Genomic DNA, 20,270 nt, shown 5'->3' on the forward strand with positions numbered 1-20,270 from the left:
GAAGGAGGGTGAGTCTTAGGACATAAGGATGTGTAGATAATGGACGTTTTGCTTATGAAGGACCACTAGGCCACTGTATGGAATGTGATTTTAATTTAGAATAAATTGGCAGTGTATTTAGCGACATGAGTGTTATGAGATGTTTATTTTTTAAAGTGTTATACCAATTGATATACTGAAAATAGGTTTTAGAGGTCAAGTGTGTAGACCAGTCAGAATGATACTGCAATATCTTGGCAATGATGGTGGTATCTTGTACTGGGTGACAGCAACGGGAGCAGTGGGAAGCGCTCTGATTCGGGATATGTTCTGCAAGTAGGGACATCAGGATTTCTCAGAAGCATAAAGAGGAAGGATGAGAGCAATAGAGCAGGTTGATTTGTAACATGTGGCTTGAGGAACAGAAGGCATACATTATATTACCTGATAGAAATGAGCAGAGAGATCAGTTTTGGAATTGAAGGTTAGGAGTTAAACTTTAAACATGTCATGTTTGGAGTATTGATTCTTCAACTCATAATTATAGAATGTTAGCACTAAAAATCCATTTCAGCATCTTTTCGTGGTAGAAGTTTTAACCTCAGAATCATAACTGCAAGATCTATGGCTGGATTTCTGGGAATTTGTCAACCCTCTAAAATTGTTGTGTTCATACGTATGTGCAGTTTTGGAAATTGGGGAAATAAATTATTGCTTTCATCGGTTCTTCAAAGATGTGCATGATTCAAAAATGTAAGAGCCATGAATTATTCCTCTATAAAGAAATTAAGGAAAGAACATAAGCTCACATGCTTTATTTGTAGTGAAACAAGTATGTGTATGCAAATGTTAGCATAGAAAGAATGTTGCTATCTTTGGTAAAATCCATGTCTCATTTCAACTAAGATTATGATAATGTCCTGTGTCCACCCCATACAAAAATTATATAAACATTCATATGGATTGTTCATTTGTTCTACACATTGTATTGTTGCAGGTAAGTTATCTGTTCTTATGAGAAATTCTATAAAATAGTTTAACAAATTGAAAATATAGAAGGTGGGTACTAGAAATACATCAACCAAATTTTTCATGTAGGTGAGCTTGTTTTCCGCCTGTGCTCTTAAAATCACACAGGTGATAATGCACTTAGAGCTCAGTTAAAATTACACAAGTGATTAGTGTCAGGCTGTCTCTATTACAGGACTGATCAATGAATTTTGCACATCCAAGCCTGCCACTCTTTTGTCCAATTACATGTGAGTAGGTAAAAAAATATTAAGCAGTAGGATTTTACAAACATTCTGAAGGATGACATCATTCTGGCTTAAGTGATGAAGGAGGAATCAATCAGATGAGCAATTTAGTTTGGTGGAAATCCTAAATAGATGAAGAGCAGTGGTGAGAGAGAGGGTTATAAGCATAAATTCAAGCCAGTTTAGGGAACATTGGATGTAAACACTGGGTGTGCTTTGTGTGCGAATGAGGAGAGCTCTGTTTTCTACTGATAGAGAAATGGCTTGATCTTTAGGACCCCAAGCTGCGTTTACCACAGTCACCAATCAAGTGATGGCCTCTCTGAACATCATTAGCTACATTTGAAGGACTCAGACACCCATGACATGTTTAAAGTTTAACTCCTAACCTTCACTTCCAAAATGTCCTGTGTCCACCCCATAAAAAATTATATATACATTCATATGGATTGTTCATTTGTTCTACACATTGTATTGTTGCAGGTAAGTTATCTGTTCTATGAGAAATTCCATAAAACAGTTTAACAAATTGAAAATATAGAAGGGCTTGCTTCTAGCAAACAGAAGCACTAGACCTCCAGGTAGACATCTCGGGTTTGCATCCTACCTGCATTATTGACTCTGGCTTAGCTCAAAGATCAATGCTTTAAAATTTGCAAAAAGTCACAATTTCCTCTTAGTTTTAGCCTTCTCTCACTGCCCTTACAGTTAGGGGTACATCAACGGTGAAGCTCCTGGTGCAGCAGCCCTAATTCCATGCATTTAGATTAAATGCCTCCCTTTAGCTTCTCTCTGGGAGCCTTGGCTTCAAGATATGAACTTTGAAGGAATTCTTGATGCCAAAGTTAAGTTCTTCTAATGTTCAACATCCACTATATCAAAAAATGCCTCAATTATGTTTATAAACTCACATCAACTAGAAAAGTAGAAAACAATGCATTTTTAAAATAGATATTTATAAAGTTCTTTTCAATAGGTAAAGAAATTGAGGTTGTCAGAGGATTATAACATGGCTTAGCAAGATCAAGAGGGAAACAGTTCAGCTATAAAGCACATCAATGGCTGAGTGGTGGAGACCATAGGCAGCTGATAAAGAAAATTCTGGATGAAATACCAGCTCTGCTATTAGATCAGTTCTGTAATCTTGGAATTTTTTCATAAACTCTATGAAGATTATCATAGTACCTACCTTGTGAAGTTGTGGAAAGTATTGAGTTAAGATTCAGACTTATAATGCTTATTAGCTCATGAATAATATATATACATTTAATATATTTTTTAGTATATATTTAATAAATGTATATTTCTGTTTGTTCTAATGGAAGTAGGAAGAGTTTAGTATATTGCTATTTGTATTATACTATCAGTGCAATGCCGGACACAAAAACTCTCAGTAATATATGAAGGATACCAAAATTTTTTGAGAGCTCACTATGTACCCAACATTAGGATGGTGTTTTCATGCATATCTTAACTCCACCAGAGAACCTGTCAGGGGGTGTCATCTTTCTAACCCAGTTGGTGAGAATTAGGGTCATACCCTGCTGTAAGCAATTAATACGTGAAATCCCTAATTTCAAAAACAGATTACAACTCCCAAAGGAACAGACTGAATTTCAAAAATTCTAGACAGAAAGGAAAAAAGCCCACAAGTCTCCTAGAAACTGCTGACACAATTGATACTTTTATTTCTTTCAATAGAAAAATCACTAACTGATTGTTGTTTTTCTCATTAATGTTAATCAGGCTCTCTCCTCTTTGGGTATGGAAGTGGGAAATCTTACTATCTTGACTGAATTCATCTTGGTCGGCTTCTCAGCAGATCCCCGGTGGCAGCTGATTCTATTTGGAATATTTCTGATGCTCTACTTGATAACCTTGTTGGGGAACATGACCCTGGTTATCTTAATCCGTATTGACTCTCGCTTGCACACACCCATGTACTTTTTCATTGGCAATCTGTCGTTCTTGGATTTTTGGTACACTTCTGTGTATACTCCCAAAATCCTGGCCATTTGTGTCTCAGAAGATAAGCGCATCTCCTTGGCAGGATGTGGGGCCCAGTTTTTCTTTTCTTGTGTTGTAGCCTACACTGAGTGTTACCTCCTAGCTGTCATGGCGTATGACCGCCATGCCGCCATCTGTAACCCACTACTTTATTCAAGTGCTATGTCCAGTTCTCTCTGTACTGCACTCGTTGCTGGCTCCTACATAGGAGGGCTCTTGAATGCCATAGCCCATACTGCCAACACTTTCCGCCTGAGTTTCTGTGGTAAAAATATCATTGACCACTTCTTATGTGATGTAGCACCACTGGTAAAAATGTCCTGTACAGATACCCACGTGTATGAAAAAGTCCTCCTGGGTATGGTGGGCTTCACAGTTCTCTCCAGCATTCTCGCCATCCTGATTTCCTATGTGAACATCCTTCGTGCTATCCTGTGGATCCGCTCGGCCTCAGGAAGACGCAAGGCCTTCTCTACCTGTGCTTCTCACCTCATCTCTGTCATGCTCTTCTATGGGTCCTTGCTCTTCACGTACTCAAGGCCAAGTTCCAGTTACTCCCTAGGAAGAGACAAATTAGCTTCCCTATTCTATACTGTGGTCAACCCATTTCTCAACCCTCTCATCTATAGCCTGAGAAACAAAGATGTCAAAGAGGCCTTACGGAAAGCAACACGGACCATAAGGGCACAAAGATGAATGTGATCTTTTTGTGGAATGCCCTGATTGCATTTTGAAAATTATTGGCTTATACTCCTGTTTGTATACATTACAATATTTAAGTGAATACAACTTACACATAATTCAATGACACATTGAGGAAATCACAGTTCAATATTTTATTATTATTTTGTTGTGATTATACTATTTTAAACCTATCATATTGGGTGATTGGATTTTTCACAAGATTGTGTTTTGCTCTTTTGCTCTACTAGATTTTTATAAAATGTTTCCTCTTTATTATTTGGGGAGGCCAGGAAAGAAAAGAGGAAATCGATGGTTTTGTGCACATCATTTGACCTTGAATGTTGCTGAGCTGCTTTGGATTGTATAGGGAAAAGATCTGGAATGGTTCAGCTGCTAGAAATTTATTTGAATTTTACAAATATTTATATTTAGAAAGACATTCCCTCTATATTCCTTCATAATGCTATAATGCATATAAAGAAAATACCTTTGTAAACCCTGTGCCATCGACATCAGTATATTAGACAAAATGTTTGTGTAGATTAGACAAACCAATCAATACCTTTCTAAATTCTTGGAGAATAATGTGTTCCCAGAATTCTGTATCACCTTGAAAGAATGATCTGTCCATAGAGAGTAAGCACTCTGCCATTGTCTCCCTCATTTCATTCCACCACATATTCCCATGCAGGAAAATATCAACACCAAGGGGAACAAACTGAAACGAACATACCAACCAGCAAAAACACACTATGTTCTAGAGCCAATGAAGCCACCTCGTGTTTTTTTTCCAGAAGATTGGAAAGATGAAGAAACGTAAAGCTCAATATTCAGTACATAGCAGATTTACTTGTTATTTTTTCCAAAACTGAATAAAGCAACTTCACAAATTAAGGATTGATAGTTGCATTTGATAAAGGATTAGCTTGTGCCTCAGAAGTCAATTTTGTTATTAAAGATCATAGCTATTGTAATGACCACAGTAAAAATGCATTTAAATTAAGATTTTAAAACATATACTTGTAGCCACTTGGCCATTTTGGTAGTAACTTTGGCATTCTGATCTTCCTTTTCATCTGCATTCATTAAATAACACATCATACCTTCTCTCTTTTCATCACAATATTCTAATGTTCCTTATTCTTCCATTTACATAGAAGTTCTGTAAGGACTGGACAAGAAGGATTAGCATGCAATCTACATATGTCCAGAATCTATATTACATTTTCTTTATATTCCCATAAAGACCATAAGGTAGGGGGGAAGTACTGATTGGATCTTAGGGGAGAGATAGTAAAGTAACATTGAATCCTGTGGATTCAGAGGTAATACATACTCTTCTATTTTTCATTAAACTGCGATAGTCCTTTTTAAGAAATTTATTAATGTTAAATTAAATCTATCTTTTATAGTACAAATTATGGTTCCATCGCTGTAGCCAAAGAAACAAAATCTTTTACATTGAATTTCTTTTAGTTACAGAAAAACAGGTGTTTTTAAATTTAGGTTTCCAAGCTTTTCTTGCAGTAAGCCATTTTTCCTGCTCACTGATTGGAGAAATTTATGTCAATTTAGACTTCAGATTGTCTGGCCTGTGTCCATGCAAGACTTCCTGGGGGACAGTACTCAGGCTCTGCCTGGGCCATTGCCCCCGCAGGAGATCTATTGGGCATTGTGATGTGACTGAGGGGGGACGCGGTGGTACTGGAGGCCATATGTAGAATTAATAATTCACTGGTCGTGCATGTATGTACACATCTTGGCACTGGTGGAGACAGGAGCTGAATGTTCTCTGATTTATGGCAACTCTGAGCATTTTCTGGGGACCCCTGCTGTGATAGATGGCTATGTGCATAAGGCAGTCAGAGTGAAGAAAGCCCAAATCCCACTGGGGATAGGGTGTTTTTCCCCAAAGGAGTATACTGTGCACATTTCTCCCATCCCTGAATAATGTTTTGGGGATAGATATTCTACAGGACCTGTGGTTGCAGACCACTGCAGATGAGCTCAGACTGAGTGTACGTGTGGTAAAGGCAGTTCTGAGGGGACATGCTAAGCACCCTTCTGTAGCTCTGCCTGTACTTTGGTGGGTGACAAATACTAAGCAGTATAAATTGCCTGGAGGACACAAGGAAACTGGAAAACTCTAAGGAGTTGGAGAAGGTGGAAATCATAAAGCCCACTCATAGTGCTTTTAATTCCCCAGTGTGGCTAGTGAAAAAGCCAGATGACTCCTGGCATGACTGTGGACTACAGGGAATTGAATAAAGTCACACCCCCTTTGCATGTTGCTACCCCTCTATAGCAGCCTCAGTTATGAACTAGGGACGTATCATTATGTTGTGGATCTTAATGCTGTCCTTTCTATTGACATAGCAGAGGAAAGTCAGGAACAGATTTCCTTCACATGGGAAGGCTGGCAGTGGACATTTACTGTCCTGCTACTGAGATCCTCCACAGCCCCACCATTTGTCATGGACCTGTAACCCAGGACTTGGCCACATGGAAGAGACCACAAATGGTGTGGCTGTGTCACTACATTGATGATATTATGCTCACATCTGATTTTCTTGCAGATTTAGAAGGGGCAGTTCCTAGACTGATGAAACATTTATAGGAGATAGGATGGGCTGTGAACAGTAAAAGGACCTGGTTTGTCAGTAAAGTTCTTGGGGATTTTCTGCTTGGGTAAAACTGAAGTAATCTGAGGAGCAGTCATAGAAAGGATCAGGGCTTTCCCCACCCCAACCACTGCAGCAGTATCACAAGACATTTGGGTCTTTTGGGCTACTGGAGAGTGTTTATCCCACACTTGGCACAAATTCTGAAGCCCTTATACCAGTTGGTATGAAAGGGCATCAGATGTGACTGGAATGAAACATGTGCAGCTGCTTTTACTGCTGCTGAACCAGCAGTCAAGGATGTATAGGACTTGAGTGTAATGGACTCTTCAAGGCTCTGTGAGCTATATGTTCATGTAACCAAAGATGAGTATGAATGGGGCCATTGGCAGCAGCTTAAATGAGCACACCAATCTATTAGATTCTTTTCACAACTATGGAAATGAGCAGAGGTCTGTTATACCTTAATAGAGAAGCAACTGGCTGCTGTGTACCACGACTTGCTGGCTACAGAGGCCATTGCTGGAACAGCTCTGACCAAGGTAATAATCACCTATCCCATGGTGGGCTGAGTGTGAGACTGGACCCAAAGGCCACAGAGTGGTGTGGCACAGATGCTTACACTGGCCAAATGGGGTACATATTTACAGCACAGCACCCTCTCTACTAGCCCCTTAAGTAGAGAACTCCAACCGTTATTGAGCCAGTGACATATACCAGTGGAAAACGGGAAGAACTTGCTTTTGAGCCATTGGTCGCTGAGAGTCCTTATCAGGAGGGAAAAGCCCTTATACCTGAAGATGCTTGGTATACAGACGGCTACAGTCATGGGCAGCTCCCGAAGTGGAGGGCTGTGACTTTTCATCCTAAGACTGAGACAATATGGATGGAGGACAGAGAGGGGAAGAGCAGTCCATGGGCTCAGTCGTAGGCAGTATGGCTCATGATCACCAGGAGCCTTCCCCCATAGTTGGGTGCACTGTCTATCAGGGCTTGATCCTGTGGCTACCAACATGGTACCATGCTAACTGGATGGTTGGTCACTGGCCCCTTTGGGGGCAAGAACTGTGACAAGACCTATGGGCCTCTGGTCAGACTAAGACTGTTACCGTATATCATGTAATGCTAGTTGCCTTTGGCATCCCCAGGAAATGATGGAGCAGACACATTGGCCCAGGTGCGCTGGCTGGAAGGAAAGCCTGCTTCTGATGTAGCTCAATAGTTACATCAGCATTTGTTGCATGCAAGGCAAAAGACAATGTGGGCTGTAGCCCATGAGTGGGGCTTGCTGTTGACCTTTGAAGAAGTCAACAGAGACAGGAAGGAGTGCCCTGTGTGCTTTAAGAGGGTCTTATACTGAGTCTCTCAACAACATGGGGCAGTTGTATGGTGTCTGATACCACTTGTTAAGTGGCAGATAGACTATATTGGGCCTCTACCCATATCAGAAGGATATCCATAGACCATGACTTGTGTGGACACAGCTACTGGCCTGTTGGTTGCTTTTCCTGCATGTCATGAAGATCAGCAAACCACCAAGAGGGGCCTGGAGCATCTCTCTGCAGCCTATGGCTGGCTGCTGGTGATTGAGAGCAATCAAGGCACCCACTTTACTAGACATGTATCACAAGAATGGGTACAGCCTTTAGGGATAAAGTGGAAATTTCATGTACCATATAACCCCACTGGGGAAACTACGATAGAGAGGTACAATGGGTTGTTGAAATCTGACCTGAAGTCTGACACCAGTTGTCTTCGGGGTTGGTCAGTCAGCTTATGTGTAGGGAGTTCAGAGCAATCATCACACAGCAGCTGCAGCCAGGAGGCAGTCTAGGCCACAAGAACTGTAGAAGAAAAGAACCTTAAGGGCAATAAGATACATGTGTGATGATTTCTCTGAACTCCCTACCCATTCAGCTACTGGCCACCTGTGGAATGGGTGAATTATGAACTTAATGTGCATAGGACTTGGAACCTAGCTAGATTCTCTGGCTTGAGGATTATCATTATATTATTTCTGTTGTTATTGTATGTTATTTGTCTGCTTACAGTGCTCCAGTTTTCTCGCACAGGGGACACTGTGGATGATGGGGAGTGAGTATATTGTGAGGCATTATTTGTGGAAGGGTGGGCTGTGGGTAAAATTACAATATTTTCAGAATCTCTCACACAGCCTTAGTCCATCTCCACATCCATAGGTGATTACAAGGGAGATTCTGAGCGAGGGCACACCTGCCCTGGTGAGGTTTGGTGGGGTCTTCTTTGCAGCGGGTCATGAGAAACAGGTGAGCAGAAGTAGACAGCTGCTTGTAAGCAATAAATGGGTTTCTTCCACTTCATTTCTCCCTTTGAATGATTTTGGCTTCAAAGGTTATTTGCTCCAAGGTGAGAACATATTTTCCCTCCAGAGCTACACCTCTGCAATCTCATCTACCATCATTCCAACAAATTCTCTGTACTGTACAGACACATCTGACACGCTGGGGACAGTCCCTCCACCCTTCACTCCATTTCCCACCTCTGTGCCTCCACACTTATAGTTTTTTTTCCTTTCCTAGAAAGGCCTCCCTCCCACATGATAACTATCCACGCATCTTCAGGTGCATGTACATGTGTCTCCCTCCTGTGTTAACCCTTGCAGAGCAGACACAGCGCTTCCCTCATGGCTCCTAACAAGCTCTCCCCACTGGCCTGCCTCCCACCAGCAAGTACATAGGGAATCCTATCATAAACTATTATGTTGTTTACAAAGTTATGGTTTCTCCCAATAAATCATACCCTTCTTGAGGTTCGTTCCCATGCCTTAGTTATCTCTCTTGTCCAAGGTGCCTGGAAGAATATCTAGAACATAGTAAATGTTAGATCAATGTGTAGGTTGGAGGACAGATGATGAGCTCTGAGGGATCTGATTTTGAATCTTGTCCCCACAGGTCTCACAATTTAAGACCTTGAACAATACAAGTCTCAGCTCATTTGTAAATCATTTATATGATTCAGTTCATCTGTAAAATGGGTATAATAATCCCATTCATAAGATTATTGCAAAGGTTAAATTGGAATGACTCTTTAAGGCACTCTGAGAGTTTGCACACAGTAAGTGCTCAATAAATATTATCACAATAAAGGAGAAGCTTGAAGAATTGCTTTTAGAGACATTAGCCAATATGATGTCTTTCTTATTTAAAAATTGGGAAATGTACTGAAAATGATTAAAGGGAGATGGGATATATTTGTGACAAAATCTACCTTCATAGATGCTAAAGTCAAGGGGAGTGTACAATTTAAAGAATTATAATCAAAGTAAAATAGATACACAAGGATTGTGTTTCTCTGAAGTACACTTGGTGTAGGGGAAGGACAATGAATTTCACAATCAGAATGCTTTGAGTTTAATTCCTGACTGCACCTGCATCTGAATTTACCTTGGGCAAATTAATTATGTGGTCTGGGTTTGTTTTCTTTTCTATAATTAGAACTGCAGTATATATCCCACAGAGCTGTTTGACAATTAAATAAAATTTCTCGGAAAGTTGTTTTGTAAGAAGTACTTTTTCAAAATACAGTAATTGTTTTCATTACTTTTGAAGTCCACCTCTTTTACATTGAACAAGATTCCCTAAATAAAGCTAACACAATTTTTGGTTAATTGCCTTTTTAGATACTTTCAATGCTATGAACCCCTGTGGTGCCCAAGTCTTCAAATACCCTGGGGAGCCTGAGCTGGTTTAAGTTGTCTGGATCCAAGGGGTGGCACTTTGCTGGGAGGGACTGTGAGTTTCAGGTCAGTGTCCTCATCCTGGGAGAGGTGAGTAATGTTTCTTCTCATCATCAGGGTTGGTTTTAAGACAAAGAAACACAAGACTCTGCCAGAAGATGATTTAGGTGCTACTTAGAAGCATTTATGTGGCCCTTTGTACAAGGTACTTACCTGGTAACACCGCGTGAATTTCTCACGATTTTTCCACTGTTTTTAGTGATGGTGTTATAACCAAAATGAGAGGCCCCATGGAGCCCACAAGTAATTGTTAATTTAATACCCAAAGCCGAAGGAGGTAGTATAATGCTTAAGGACAGGTTCACTCGAGTGTGATAGTACTACATTCAAATTATATAACCAGTAGTTACTTGCTAAAACTCAGTTTGGTCAAAATTATTGCTCTGAGTCTTTAAAAATACCTACGATGGATGTTGTGGGAATGTATAACATGGTGCCTGTAAACTACTAAGCACAGTGTTTGACTCAGAATAAAGTATTTAAAAATTTCAGGCATTTAAAAAAATAATCAAATTTTGGCATAATTATGAAAATCAGAATAATCAGACCAGAAGACAGTGAATTCAAGATTGAGGTCAGGATTTTTCAACTTTTTCTGACATGAAGCCCCTCGTAGTACTGCCAGGCAGCCACATCTGAGGAGGTCTCTCCCTGCACACTAGGAGAAACCTCATCCAGGATGGGGGAAGACTCTCGATTCAGATTGGGAAAAAATTTGTGATCAGGTCAAAATGTGCCACCCAGAAAGGAATTCATTAAACCAAGAGAAGAAGGAAGAGTCAGCAGCTGTGTATGCAGTGGAAAAGAAGGAGGAGGGAGAAAAGGGAAGACCATTGAACTCCTAGCAACACTGGGCAAATCCTTTGCCAACTCATATAGCCAGGGACCCCTGACATCCAGTGTCTGCTTGAAATGCGGGGTGTGGGCATTCCACCCCAGAATTTGGGGGAGTCTGTGCATTGGATGAATGAGTTTCTGTCCACATCCCTACTGATCTGAAATAAAATGGGGAGAGAGAAAAGGACTGTGTTAAGACTAGAAAGCTGAATTTAATAGCACAGTCACAGAGACATTTACCACCTAAGGAGGAGGTTGGAGAGTTCTTGTCTTTATTATGAAAAAGAGTTCAAAGGGTAGCAGGCTTATGCAGCATGATAATTATTTGATAAATTCTACAAACTCAGATGGGAGTTTGTGCAACCGCAGAGACATGGCACGCTAAATGACTTAGGTTTGGGGGTTTATAGGTCCTTTGGTGTAGGGGTCAGCAAAAGGCATGAGGTAAAGAGGTGATTAACATTCCTTTGAAGTTTTGTCTTAAGAATAGGGTTATTTAGGTGACTGCCTTGGTATGGATCTCTGCATTCTTTACCCTAGGTTCATTTACACTTTGGAGGTCTGTCTCTTTCCCTGTGTACAAAGTTACTTAATTGATTTAGGGGTTGGAAGAACAGGAAGAACAGCATGTAGACTAAGTTAAACAATAAGCTGGGCCTTTTTTTGCAGGGTAAGTGGATTTTATGATGTCATAACCCTTGTTTCATATCCCTGCTCTCTGTCTCAGTAGTTCTTATTGATCCCTGTTATCAGCAATTTTGTCCAGCACAAAATTTTTCTCAATTTGTATTGTTGGGGAGGAAGCAATATTCACTACAACTAAGATTCTTCTGCTGGTTTAAGAATCAAATTGACCTGAGATTGATTATAAAAGAAAAAAAATCAAAGTTAATTATGTACATATGGGAAATTCGTAGACAATTTCCAAAGACAGGGAGAATGAGATATATATGCCTACATATATATTCTAACTAAGGAGAAGGAGGAAAGGCCTGTGACTTCAAAGGAAAATGGGTGTCATTCTCAGGACTATGAAAAGGATAAAGTTTTGGTAAACAAAACACATGATGGGTCAAACAAAAACAATGGGGCACAGAGAGAAATTTTAATAAACAGGCTTTGTGGCACCCTCCCTGTCTATTGCCCCTGGGTTGCAGTATAACAGAGTCATCTACGGTGAGAGTTCACCTACTGGACTGGCTCCTCCTTCTAAATTCTTTCTTATTGTCTGGGGAGGTCACAGCATCTTCCTGGGTCTTTTGGCCCTTGATGGTTTTCACCTCAAAATACTGCATGTCACACACGACGTATTGGGACAGGCTGCTCTTGGCCCTGACAGTGGGAAGTGATTCACTGAAAATAAATAGCCCACAATATCTCATAGTAACCAACACACTGAGATGAGATAAACATTGAACGATCCATGTGTTCCAGCAAAAGCAAATGGGAAAGAGCAGTGATAAAAACAAAATTCAACCAGTACAACTGAGTTCTACTTTGTTTGTTAAGCTTTTCCCGAACCGGCAGTATCTAATGAGCAAGTAGACAGCTACCCAGAGATGCTGTACAGAATGGAAGGTGTGTGTAGACAAGAGAGGAGGACAAGGAAGTTATGAACAAAAGAAAAGAAAGGACTTTTGGAAGCCAGGGCATCTTCCTTTAAGGGGAGGGACCAGCAGGATGTTCATCATGCAGATTCCCTCACCAGTGCCTATCGGGGAATTTCCAGTTGACTACCAAAGGTCACCTTCCTGGGACAAACTGTAACTCTGTTTGTAGTCTTGGTTGGTGGTGGGCACAGTGTCTCCATTTTAGGCTAGCTGTTTCTTTTTTTAATAATTATCTTGTGAGCTTTATATTCCCATCACTGTATTCCATCCTTTTGTATATGTTTTTTCCCAAAACTTATTTATATCAAATCTATCAAGTCTTTTTCTTTACTCTCCTGAGTATTTTCTTATGTGTATAGATATTGTTATGAGGTATGAACTTACACTGTCTGTAGGGTTAACCAATATGTGGAAGAACTGAAGGAGAAATACTTGATCATTTAAAAATATATTAAAATAGATAGATTTCAGTATTGCAGGTACAGACATATAACAATTTAAGCTGAGAAGAAACACATTTAGCAGAAAAAAAAACAAATGAGCATTAAGAAGTACACAAAAAAGCAAGGAGATAGAAATTGTAAATGTATACTTCCTTTAGATGACCAACCATTCCTAAAAAACAAAATAAATAACCAACCTGAAATTTGTAATTCAATATTGTTAAGGTCATTAGCAAGGAGACTATTAGACCTGGATTTCATACTTTGGTACCTTTGTAAGCTAAACCAAACCTAAGCCAGAGTGAATGAATCCCAGAAAATAAAAGCTAAGAATTACCAGTCAAACAGTCAACTAAGCTTTCCCAAATAAGGCGACCATTTAAGCTATTGATCCTCAGATAATTACTTTGCATTGCTCCCATGTCTGTACACACACTTCTGCTGTAGATCCTGTCTGTTTACAAGTCCTAGTCACCTCATTTTGGTCCTGCCTGATTTGACTTGATGTTTGCTCAGATAAACTCTTGGAAATTTTCATGTGCCTCAGTATCTTTTAACAATATATAATTAAGGTCTAAATGGATTGCTGCAAAATGAAAACTCTTTCTAAAATGAGCACCTAGATTGTTGGATCCTAGACTTCAACATTTACTAGTGGAACAATGTTATTTATTGAGCAAATGTTCTATTTCTTCAGCCCAGTGATTCAGGCTGAACTCTCCTCTTCTCCCCTCCCAGGTGACATTCCCTAGAGCCATGGAGAGGAGCAACCACACGGTGACAGAGTTCATCCTGCTGGGCTTCAGCACAGACCCCGTGACGCAGCGCGTCCTCTTTGTGGTATTCCTGGGCGTGTACTCTGTGACCGTGGTAGGAAATATCACCCTCACGGTGCTGATCTGCAGTGACTCCCGGCTGCACACGCCCATGTACTTTTTCATTGGGAATCTGTCCTTTCTGGATCTCTGGTATTCCTCTGTCTACACGCCTAAGATCCTAGTGATCTGCATCTCTGAGGACAGAAGCATCTCCTTTGCTGGCTGTATAGCTCAGTTATTTTTCTCTGGGGGGCTGGCGTACAGTGAGTGTTACCTGCTGGCTGCCATGGCGTATGACCGCTATGTGGCCATCTCTAAGCCGCTGCTTTACTCACAGGCTATGTCCATAAAGCTGTGTGCATTTTTGGTAGTGGCCTCATACTTTGGTGGCTTTATTAACTGTTCCATCATTGCTAAAAAAATTTTTGTCTTGAATTTCTGCAGAGACAATGTCATTGATGACTTTTTCTGTGATTTGTTTCCATTAGTGAAGTTGGCCTGTGGAAGGAAAGATGGCTTCCAGGCTGTGCTGTTCTTTTCCCTGGCCTCCAATGTCATTGCCCCCTGTGTGCTCATCCTTGCCTCCTACCTCTTCATCATCACCACCATCCTGAGGATGCGCTCCACCCAGGGCCGCCTCAAAGCCTTCTCCACATGCTCCTCCCACCTGACCTCGGTCACCTTGTACTACGGCTCCATCCTCTACATTTACACTCATTCCCGGTCTAGCTATTCTTTGGAGAGGGACAAAATCGTTTCCACATTTTACACTGTGGTGTTCCCCATGCTGAATCCCATGATCTACAGCCTGAGGAATAAGGATGTGAAGCATGCTCTGATTAAACTCTTCAAATAAATCACAATTCTCTCCTTCTAAGGACATGCAGACAATTTTGTTCAGGTTATTATATTTCAAGAAGAGCTGCCGTTGTGCTCCATCATGATCAAGAGCTCTCACATTGCTTGTTAAAGAATTTGCACTCTTGATATCGTATAATCCAAGAGATCTGAGAGACAAAATTAGAGCAATTTAGAGGATGTAATTTAAATATAAAACAAGGTTTTCTTCTGAATGTCATGTTACTATAGATAAAAGACAAACCTTGTATTTGAAATCTTGCCCCTTCCTTCATAAACCAGCAGAGCCTTTCCTTATCTTAAGAATATTGTTAGTTTTCCAATGTATATAAGAATAGTATTTATGCAGTTATTTCCTAGAAAAGGTAACAAACATTATGAATTAACTTCTAATATTTTCCTATGACTATTAACTAGTTGAAAGCATCACTTTCCATTCCATTAACAGAATCTCTTAAGAATTTTTGTATGTTTTTGAAGCATTAGCACAAAGACCCAGAGGCACCCACAAAATAACTCAGTATAATTAGACTCAGTAAGCATGATGTCCAACTGTATCTCTTACGTATGTTCTCAATTATGGAAAAATGAGAGAAGTTCTCATAGATACAATTTTGTGAATCAGTGTTAACTCCCACGTTGTTTCAGTTTATACAGGTGAACCTTGAGTTATTCTATATCCAAGTTGTGAGATTCCAAGCATCAAAATTTCATTATTGTGATAAAAAGTAATTACTATGGTGAGATTGAACAATTTGAGAATTAAAAATCTATGAGTTCACATTACCTGAAAGAGAAAAATCTATACAGCGAATATATACAGGTATTGAAAAAATGGTTATGAGCTGCATTTAATTTTGATATCAAAATGTGAGGCAATCTTAACATTATTTATGCTGATAAAATATGAATATGTCCAAGTGTCTATGAGTATAAACATTAATCCTAAAAGAAGAAAGAAAATGAAATGGAAGGAAATAGTCCCCCAAAATGTAGAAGCTCCAAAATAAAGAATAAAAGAAAAACAAAACAAAACAAAACAAAAAAGCAAAGAACAAAATGTGGGCGCTCCAGGCAGAGCAGAAAAGCCTGGCCAGCACTGGCAGTGGTTGGCATGAGCCTGAAACCAAGTGCACACTCAGTACCAGGGGTGACTTGGAGACCTAGCAGACACAGGAAACAGGCACAGCTGATGAATTCCAAGGTGCTGGACGTAGACAATAACATAAAGCAGAAAGCCATTTATGCCAGGGCAGACTCTCATTTTCTGTATCTCTGTATTTCCCACTAATATTATTTCTATAAAATATTTTTAGTAAGTAATGTTAAGAGATCTAATTGGTGTACCTTAGTGGCAGAAAATAAATTATTTAATATAGTTAGGGAAACTAGAAAATACATTATTTCAGAGGGAAACATCTGTTACTAAAAATAAATTTGGTATAATGAACCTATACTTTAAACATCCTACTATCATAAATTGTGATATTTAATTACCAAGGCTATGTTCAGCCTAGTCAATAACTCCTATTTTGATCCTTTTAAGAGAAACAACCAAATCTCATTCACCAAATAATTATCAGTATCCACCAGGTACTTCAACTTTCAATGTCTTAAGTGTAGAATCCTAATATTTTGTGTATGGAAAAGCTATCTCAACTCCAGAATCAAGTCTAAATAGCATTACCCAATCTGGTAAGAAGATAAAGCAAAGCTACTAATAATCTTAGGAGAACATAACATAATAAATTATAATTAAACATGTTTTAGAAAGGTTTTGAATAATCAAGTATAAGTTTGGCAGAAAATTCTACTTATTGTTCGAAATAAATCATCTGCAGTTTATGGTTGGGAAGGATTCAGAAGAATCTTCCATGTTAATTTGAAATTGCAGTTTAAACTCCTGAGGGAATCTTACTGCTCATATCACACCTGACATTTAAAGTCTTAAAAGGAAGTTGTTTCTAAGTTCTGTCTTTTAGACAAATTAATTCTAATAAACACTTTTTAAAAGTACACGTGTTCATGGGTGTGATCCTCCATGCAACAAATCTCTTGGGCTTACATGTGTAGTTTTTTAAAAATGAACTCCTGGTGTATTCACAGCAGAGATGATGAGCAGTGGGCATTTCCGGGTAGCAGGCCTCATGATAGTCCCCAAATTTAATGGCTTTTATATTCACATTCAGCTTTGTGCCTACTTAACAAAAAGCCTGGGCAGGGGCAGGGGGTAGTAACAAAGTTCTGTATAGTGGAAACTTACAATGCTAACTACTGCTGTAACTTCCCACTGGCTAAACACAAACACAAACCACGCTCTACCCACCTCCTTGCACGACTCTGGTCCGTTCAGTCTTTCATAGCACCACGGTTGAGTGAGTTACCTGGTAAGCTGTCCAAATTGTTCATTGTTAGATCTGAGTCTCTGATCTAATGTTTATGTGATCGCAGTACATTGAAAGAGAAGGCTAAGGGAATTTTCAGAGCTATACCGCTAAATCCTCTGGGTTCCAAAATATTTCTTGATTTCATTTTGTAGCACTAACTATCTCTCTAGTGATTGGGATTAATCACCCTGCCCAGTGGAATGACCACTCTCAGGTCAAAGTGTGGCAACTCCCAAACAGTGAGGGTGCATCCAGATTCCAACTGATCAGAGCATTCAGGGTGTTCCTTTGGGGAAGCATTCTACCCTGTGTACATAGACTTCCAAATATACTGAATGTAGATGACGGGTAGGGGGATTAAGTTCTTGTAGGTTATTTCATGTAATAATAAAAGAGGCTGTCAGAGTCCTCCAAGAAGCAGACACCAAGGTGAAGCAACACATCCATCAAAGACTTTCTGGAATGTGCAGTTCTACGTGACTGACAAAGCTGGAGTCTCCCAGGTGAGATCCCCAGCAGGTGTCGCACCCTCAGCGTGCCCCTGACATTGTCGTGTAGTATCTATGCTGAGAGCCCCTTCCTGGGACAGATCCTTCAGCTACATTATCTTAGACAGTTAGGAGGGAGGCACAAAAGAAAAACTTCTTGGCTCTTCTGTTTCTTAAAAATAATCAGCCTGATATTGCAGCATCAACTCGTGTTCCCTTACAGTGGTGGTGATGAGGGCTACGAACAATCGATCTTTCAGCTCTTTGCCCTCCGGCTGCATTTCATGCTATGACACATTACAGGTCACAATTTAAATTATCAGGATGCCACTACATGTGGCATGGCTTACCAGTGTCCCCTTTCCAAGCAAGGGATATATCTGAACATTCTTTAAGTATGTGAGCAAACTAACCCCAGAGGCCAAGTTTAAAGTTTTGATTCTAGGGCTCTTCTTAATATTAATCACTGTATCAAGCAGAGTCCTGTTAGGAAACAGATGCCCGCTCAAATAGGGCAACTTGTGGAGAACTTAATACCGGACTTTTTACAAAGTTGTGAACCAATAATGGAAAAGCCACAAAGGATAGACCAGTCCTTTGGCACAGCATCTTACTACATCTAGGCCTAAAAAGAGAAGGAAAAAGGGCCATTATCAGAGCCATTTTGTGGTGAGGGAAAGCAGAGAAAAACTGTGGGATTGGTGCAGGAATTAAGGTGGATGGGCTGTGCAGACTTAAGAGTGTGGAATAAATGTTTTGACCCCTGTCTTGTCTCTGCTTTTGGTTCCTCTGCCAATTAGCTCAATTCATTGATACAATTCATACAGATTGGTCTCCTGGAGCAGAGCGCAGGGAGGCCAAGGATGGCAGTCAGTCCTGAGGGAGAAATGGAAGAATTCTTAGCACTCTACAGAAATATCAGTACCCATGTGTGTATCAATATTCAAATCTACACATGTGGGCACATATCAATTATACATATATTTTTGAATTCAGCGCAATCCAGAACAAATTGTGAAGGAAAATTATGATTGCATACATCTATCACAAGGGAGTCACTGTCTGTAAATACAACCTTTCTGAGTCTTATTAAGTGAGATTGGCCTGATTTTGTCAGTGCTTAGTTTTGTTTAATTACCTTGTTTTCCATGCCCCCAAACTACAAAACCAGGAGGAATTCCGTAGGTTTAAACTCTTGGGAGCGTTAAACAACTAAAATTCAACTGAGCAATATAACAGAACAAGCTGGCTGTATGAAATGATTCATGAATAGGGCAGCATCCTATCTAGCAAGTAGAAAGGAATTTCAATGGGATGTAGGAAAAAAAAGCATTTTAAAGGTGGAAAGGGGATGGAAAAAAGGAAATGATGAGCAAAGGATACATCAGCCTTCCTAACGCGGGTGGCAGGAACTATCAGGCTGATTATCTTCTAGTGCTGACAGGTCATCCCACACTGACTGGTTGAAGGTTACCTTCCTGGGGGCTGAAACAGCAATTAGGTGATGTATGAAGTCTGCTTTTGTTGATGTGGAGCCTTAATTTAAGCCACTCCATTTGGGGCCTATGTTTTTCTTTTCAATGGATTCTATTACATTGTATAAAAGATTCTGAAATTCACAGATTGGAACATTAGAATGTTGGAAGAAAGTCTTGCTACAGATTTTGGTATATTGGATAATACAGGTATTACTGGTGGCACATAAATTTAGTTTTACTCCCACAATGACTCAACTGCAGTTCACATTCTGTTATATGATGGGCACTACAAAGCCTCATTTTCATGCCCGCCATGATCCAGGGAAGTTTCTGAAACTGCAGAGAGTAAACAGGTAGACAGTTTTTCCAATTTGTGGTGAGAAAGCACGATTTACATTGGATGAAAGAACATAACATGAAATCATACAATTGACACAAAAAGTGAAAGAAAAATAGCCATTGAGAATCATTTACTAATTGAATAAGCTTTTGTGACTATCTCAAGGGCCCTCGAAGGAGGCCGACTAATGAGCAAAGGCTATACTCAGGGTGAAAATAAATCATGATGTTTAATTTAAAAAAAATTTCTTTTTGTCCCAACAAGAAGATACACTTATAAAGAATGTTAGATGACAGATTATTAATGCCCTTGGGCTGCCACAGTCCCTGGTAAGACTGGCCAGAAGAGAATTTCTTTCTTATGGAAATTGTTTCACCTGTTACCTGTAGTCCTTGTTTAAGCCTCAAGGGAGCCACAACAAAAATGTGTACACTATTTTGTTTGTGTTGTGGATTTGAACATTTTCAGGATCCACACAGTACAGGTTCCCTAGGTTTCAGTAATCCAAAAAAGTTCATAATTATTTTTAAATTAATGGTGCATAAGACAGAGAAATAAAGAAAGTCAATGGAAGATGGGCTAAGATTGACAATTCAAACTCATTAGGAGAGCTCTACACCAAAGAAGAGTGTGCTTGACTAGCAGAGGGAAGCAGTCCTAGTAAAAAGGGGTCCTTGTGGCCACCAATT

At 39.8% G+C, this 20,270-nt stretch overlaps 2 protein-coding genes across 2 annotated transcripts; both read left to right on the forward strand.

Moving 5' to 3' along the window:
- Nucleotides 1-2,960: 2,960 nt before the first annotated feature.
- On the forward strand, nucleotides 2,961-3,938 carry LOC140844140 (olfactory receptor 9G4-like). The gene has a single exon (XM_073215617.1). It carries the CDS (start codon nucleotides 3,000-3,002, stop codon nucleotides 3,936-3,938), a length of 939 nt encoding a protein of 312 aa, XP_073071718.1. The 5' UTR covers nucleotides 2,961-2,999.
- Nucleotides 3,939-13,956: 10,018 nt separating this feature from the next.
- LOC118968093 (olfactory receptor 9G1-like) lies at nucleotides 13,957-14,886 on the forward strand. The gene has a single exon (XM_036996826.2). It carries the CDS (start codon nucleotides 13,969-13,971, stop codon nucleotides 14,884-14,886), a length of 918 nt encoding a protein of 305 aa, XP_036852721.2. The 5' UTR covers nucleotides 13,957-13,968.
- Nucleotides 14,887-20,270: the final 5,384 nt, after the last annotated feature.

Source organism: Manis javanica, chromosome 11 (assembly GCF_040802235.1).
Source record: "Manis javanica isolate MJ-LG chromosome 11, MJ_LKY, whole genome shotgun sequence".
In the NCBI taxonomy this organism is placed as follows: domain Eukaryota; kingdom Metazoa; phylum Chordata; class Mammalia; order Pholidota; family Manidae; genus Manis; species Manis javanica.

Coding starts and splice junctions, on each gene's coding strand:
- LOC118968093 (XM_036996826.2), top strand. CDS start 13,969: ATGGAGAGGAGCAACCACACGGTGACAGAGTTCATCCTGCTGGGCTTC.
- LOC140844140 (XM_073215617.1), top strand. CDS start 3,000: ATGGAAGTGGGAAATCTTACTATCTTGACTGAATTCATCTTGGTCGGC.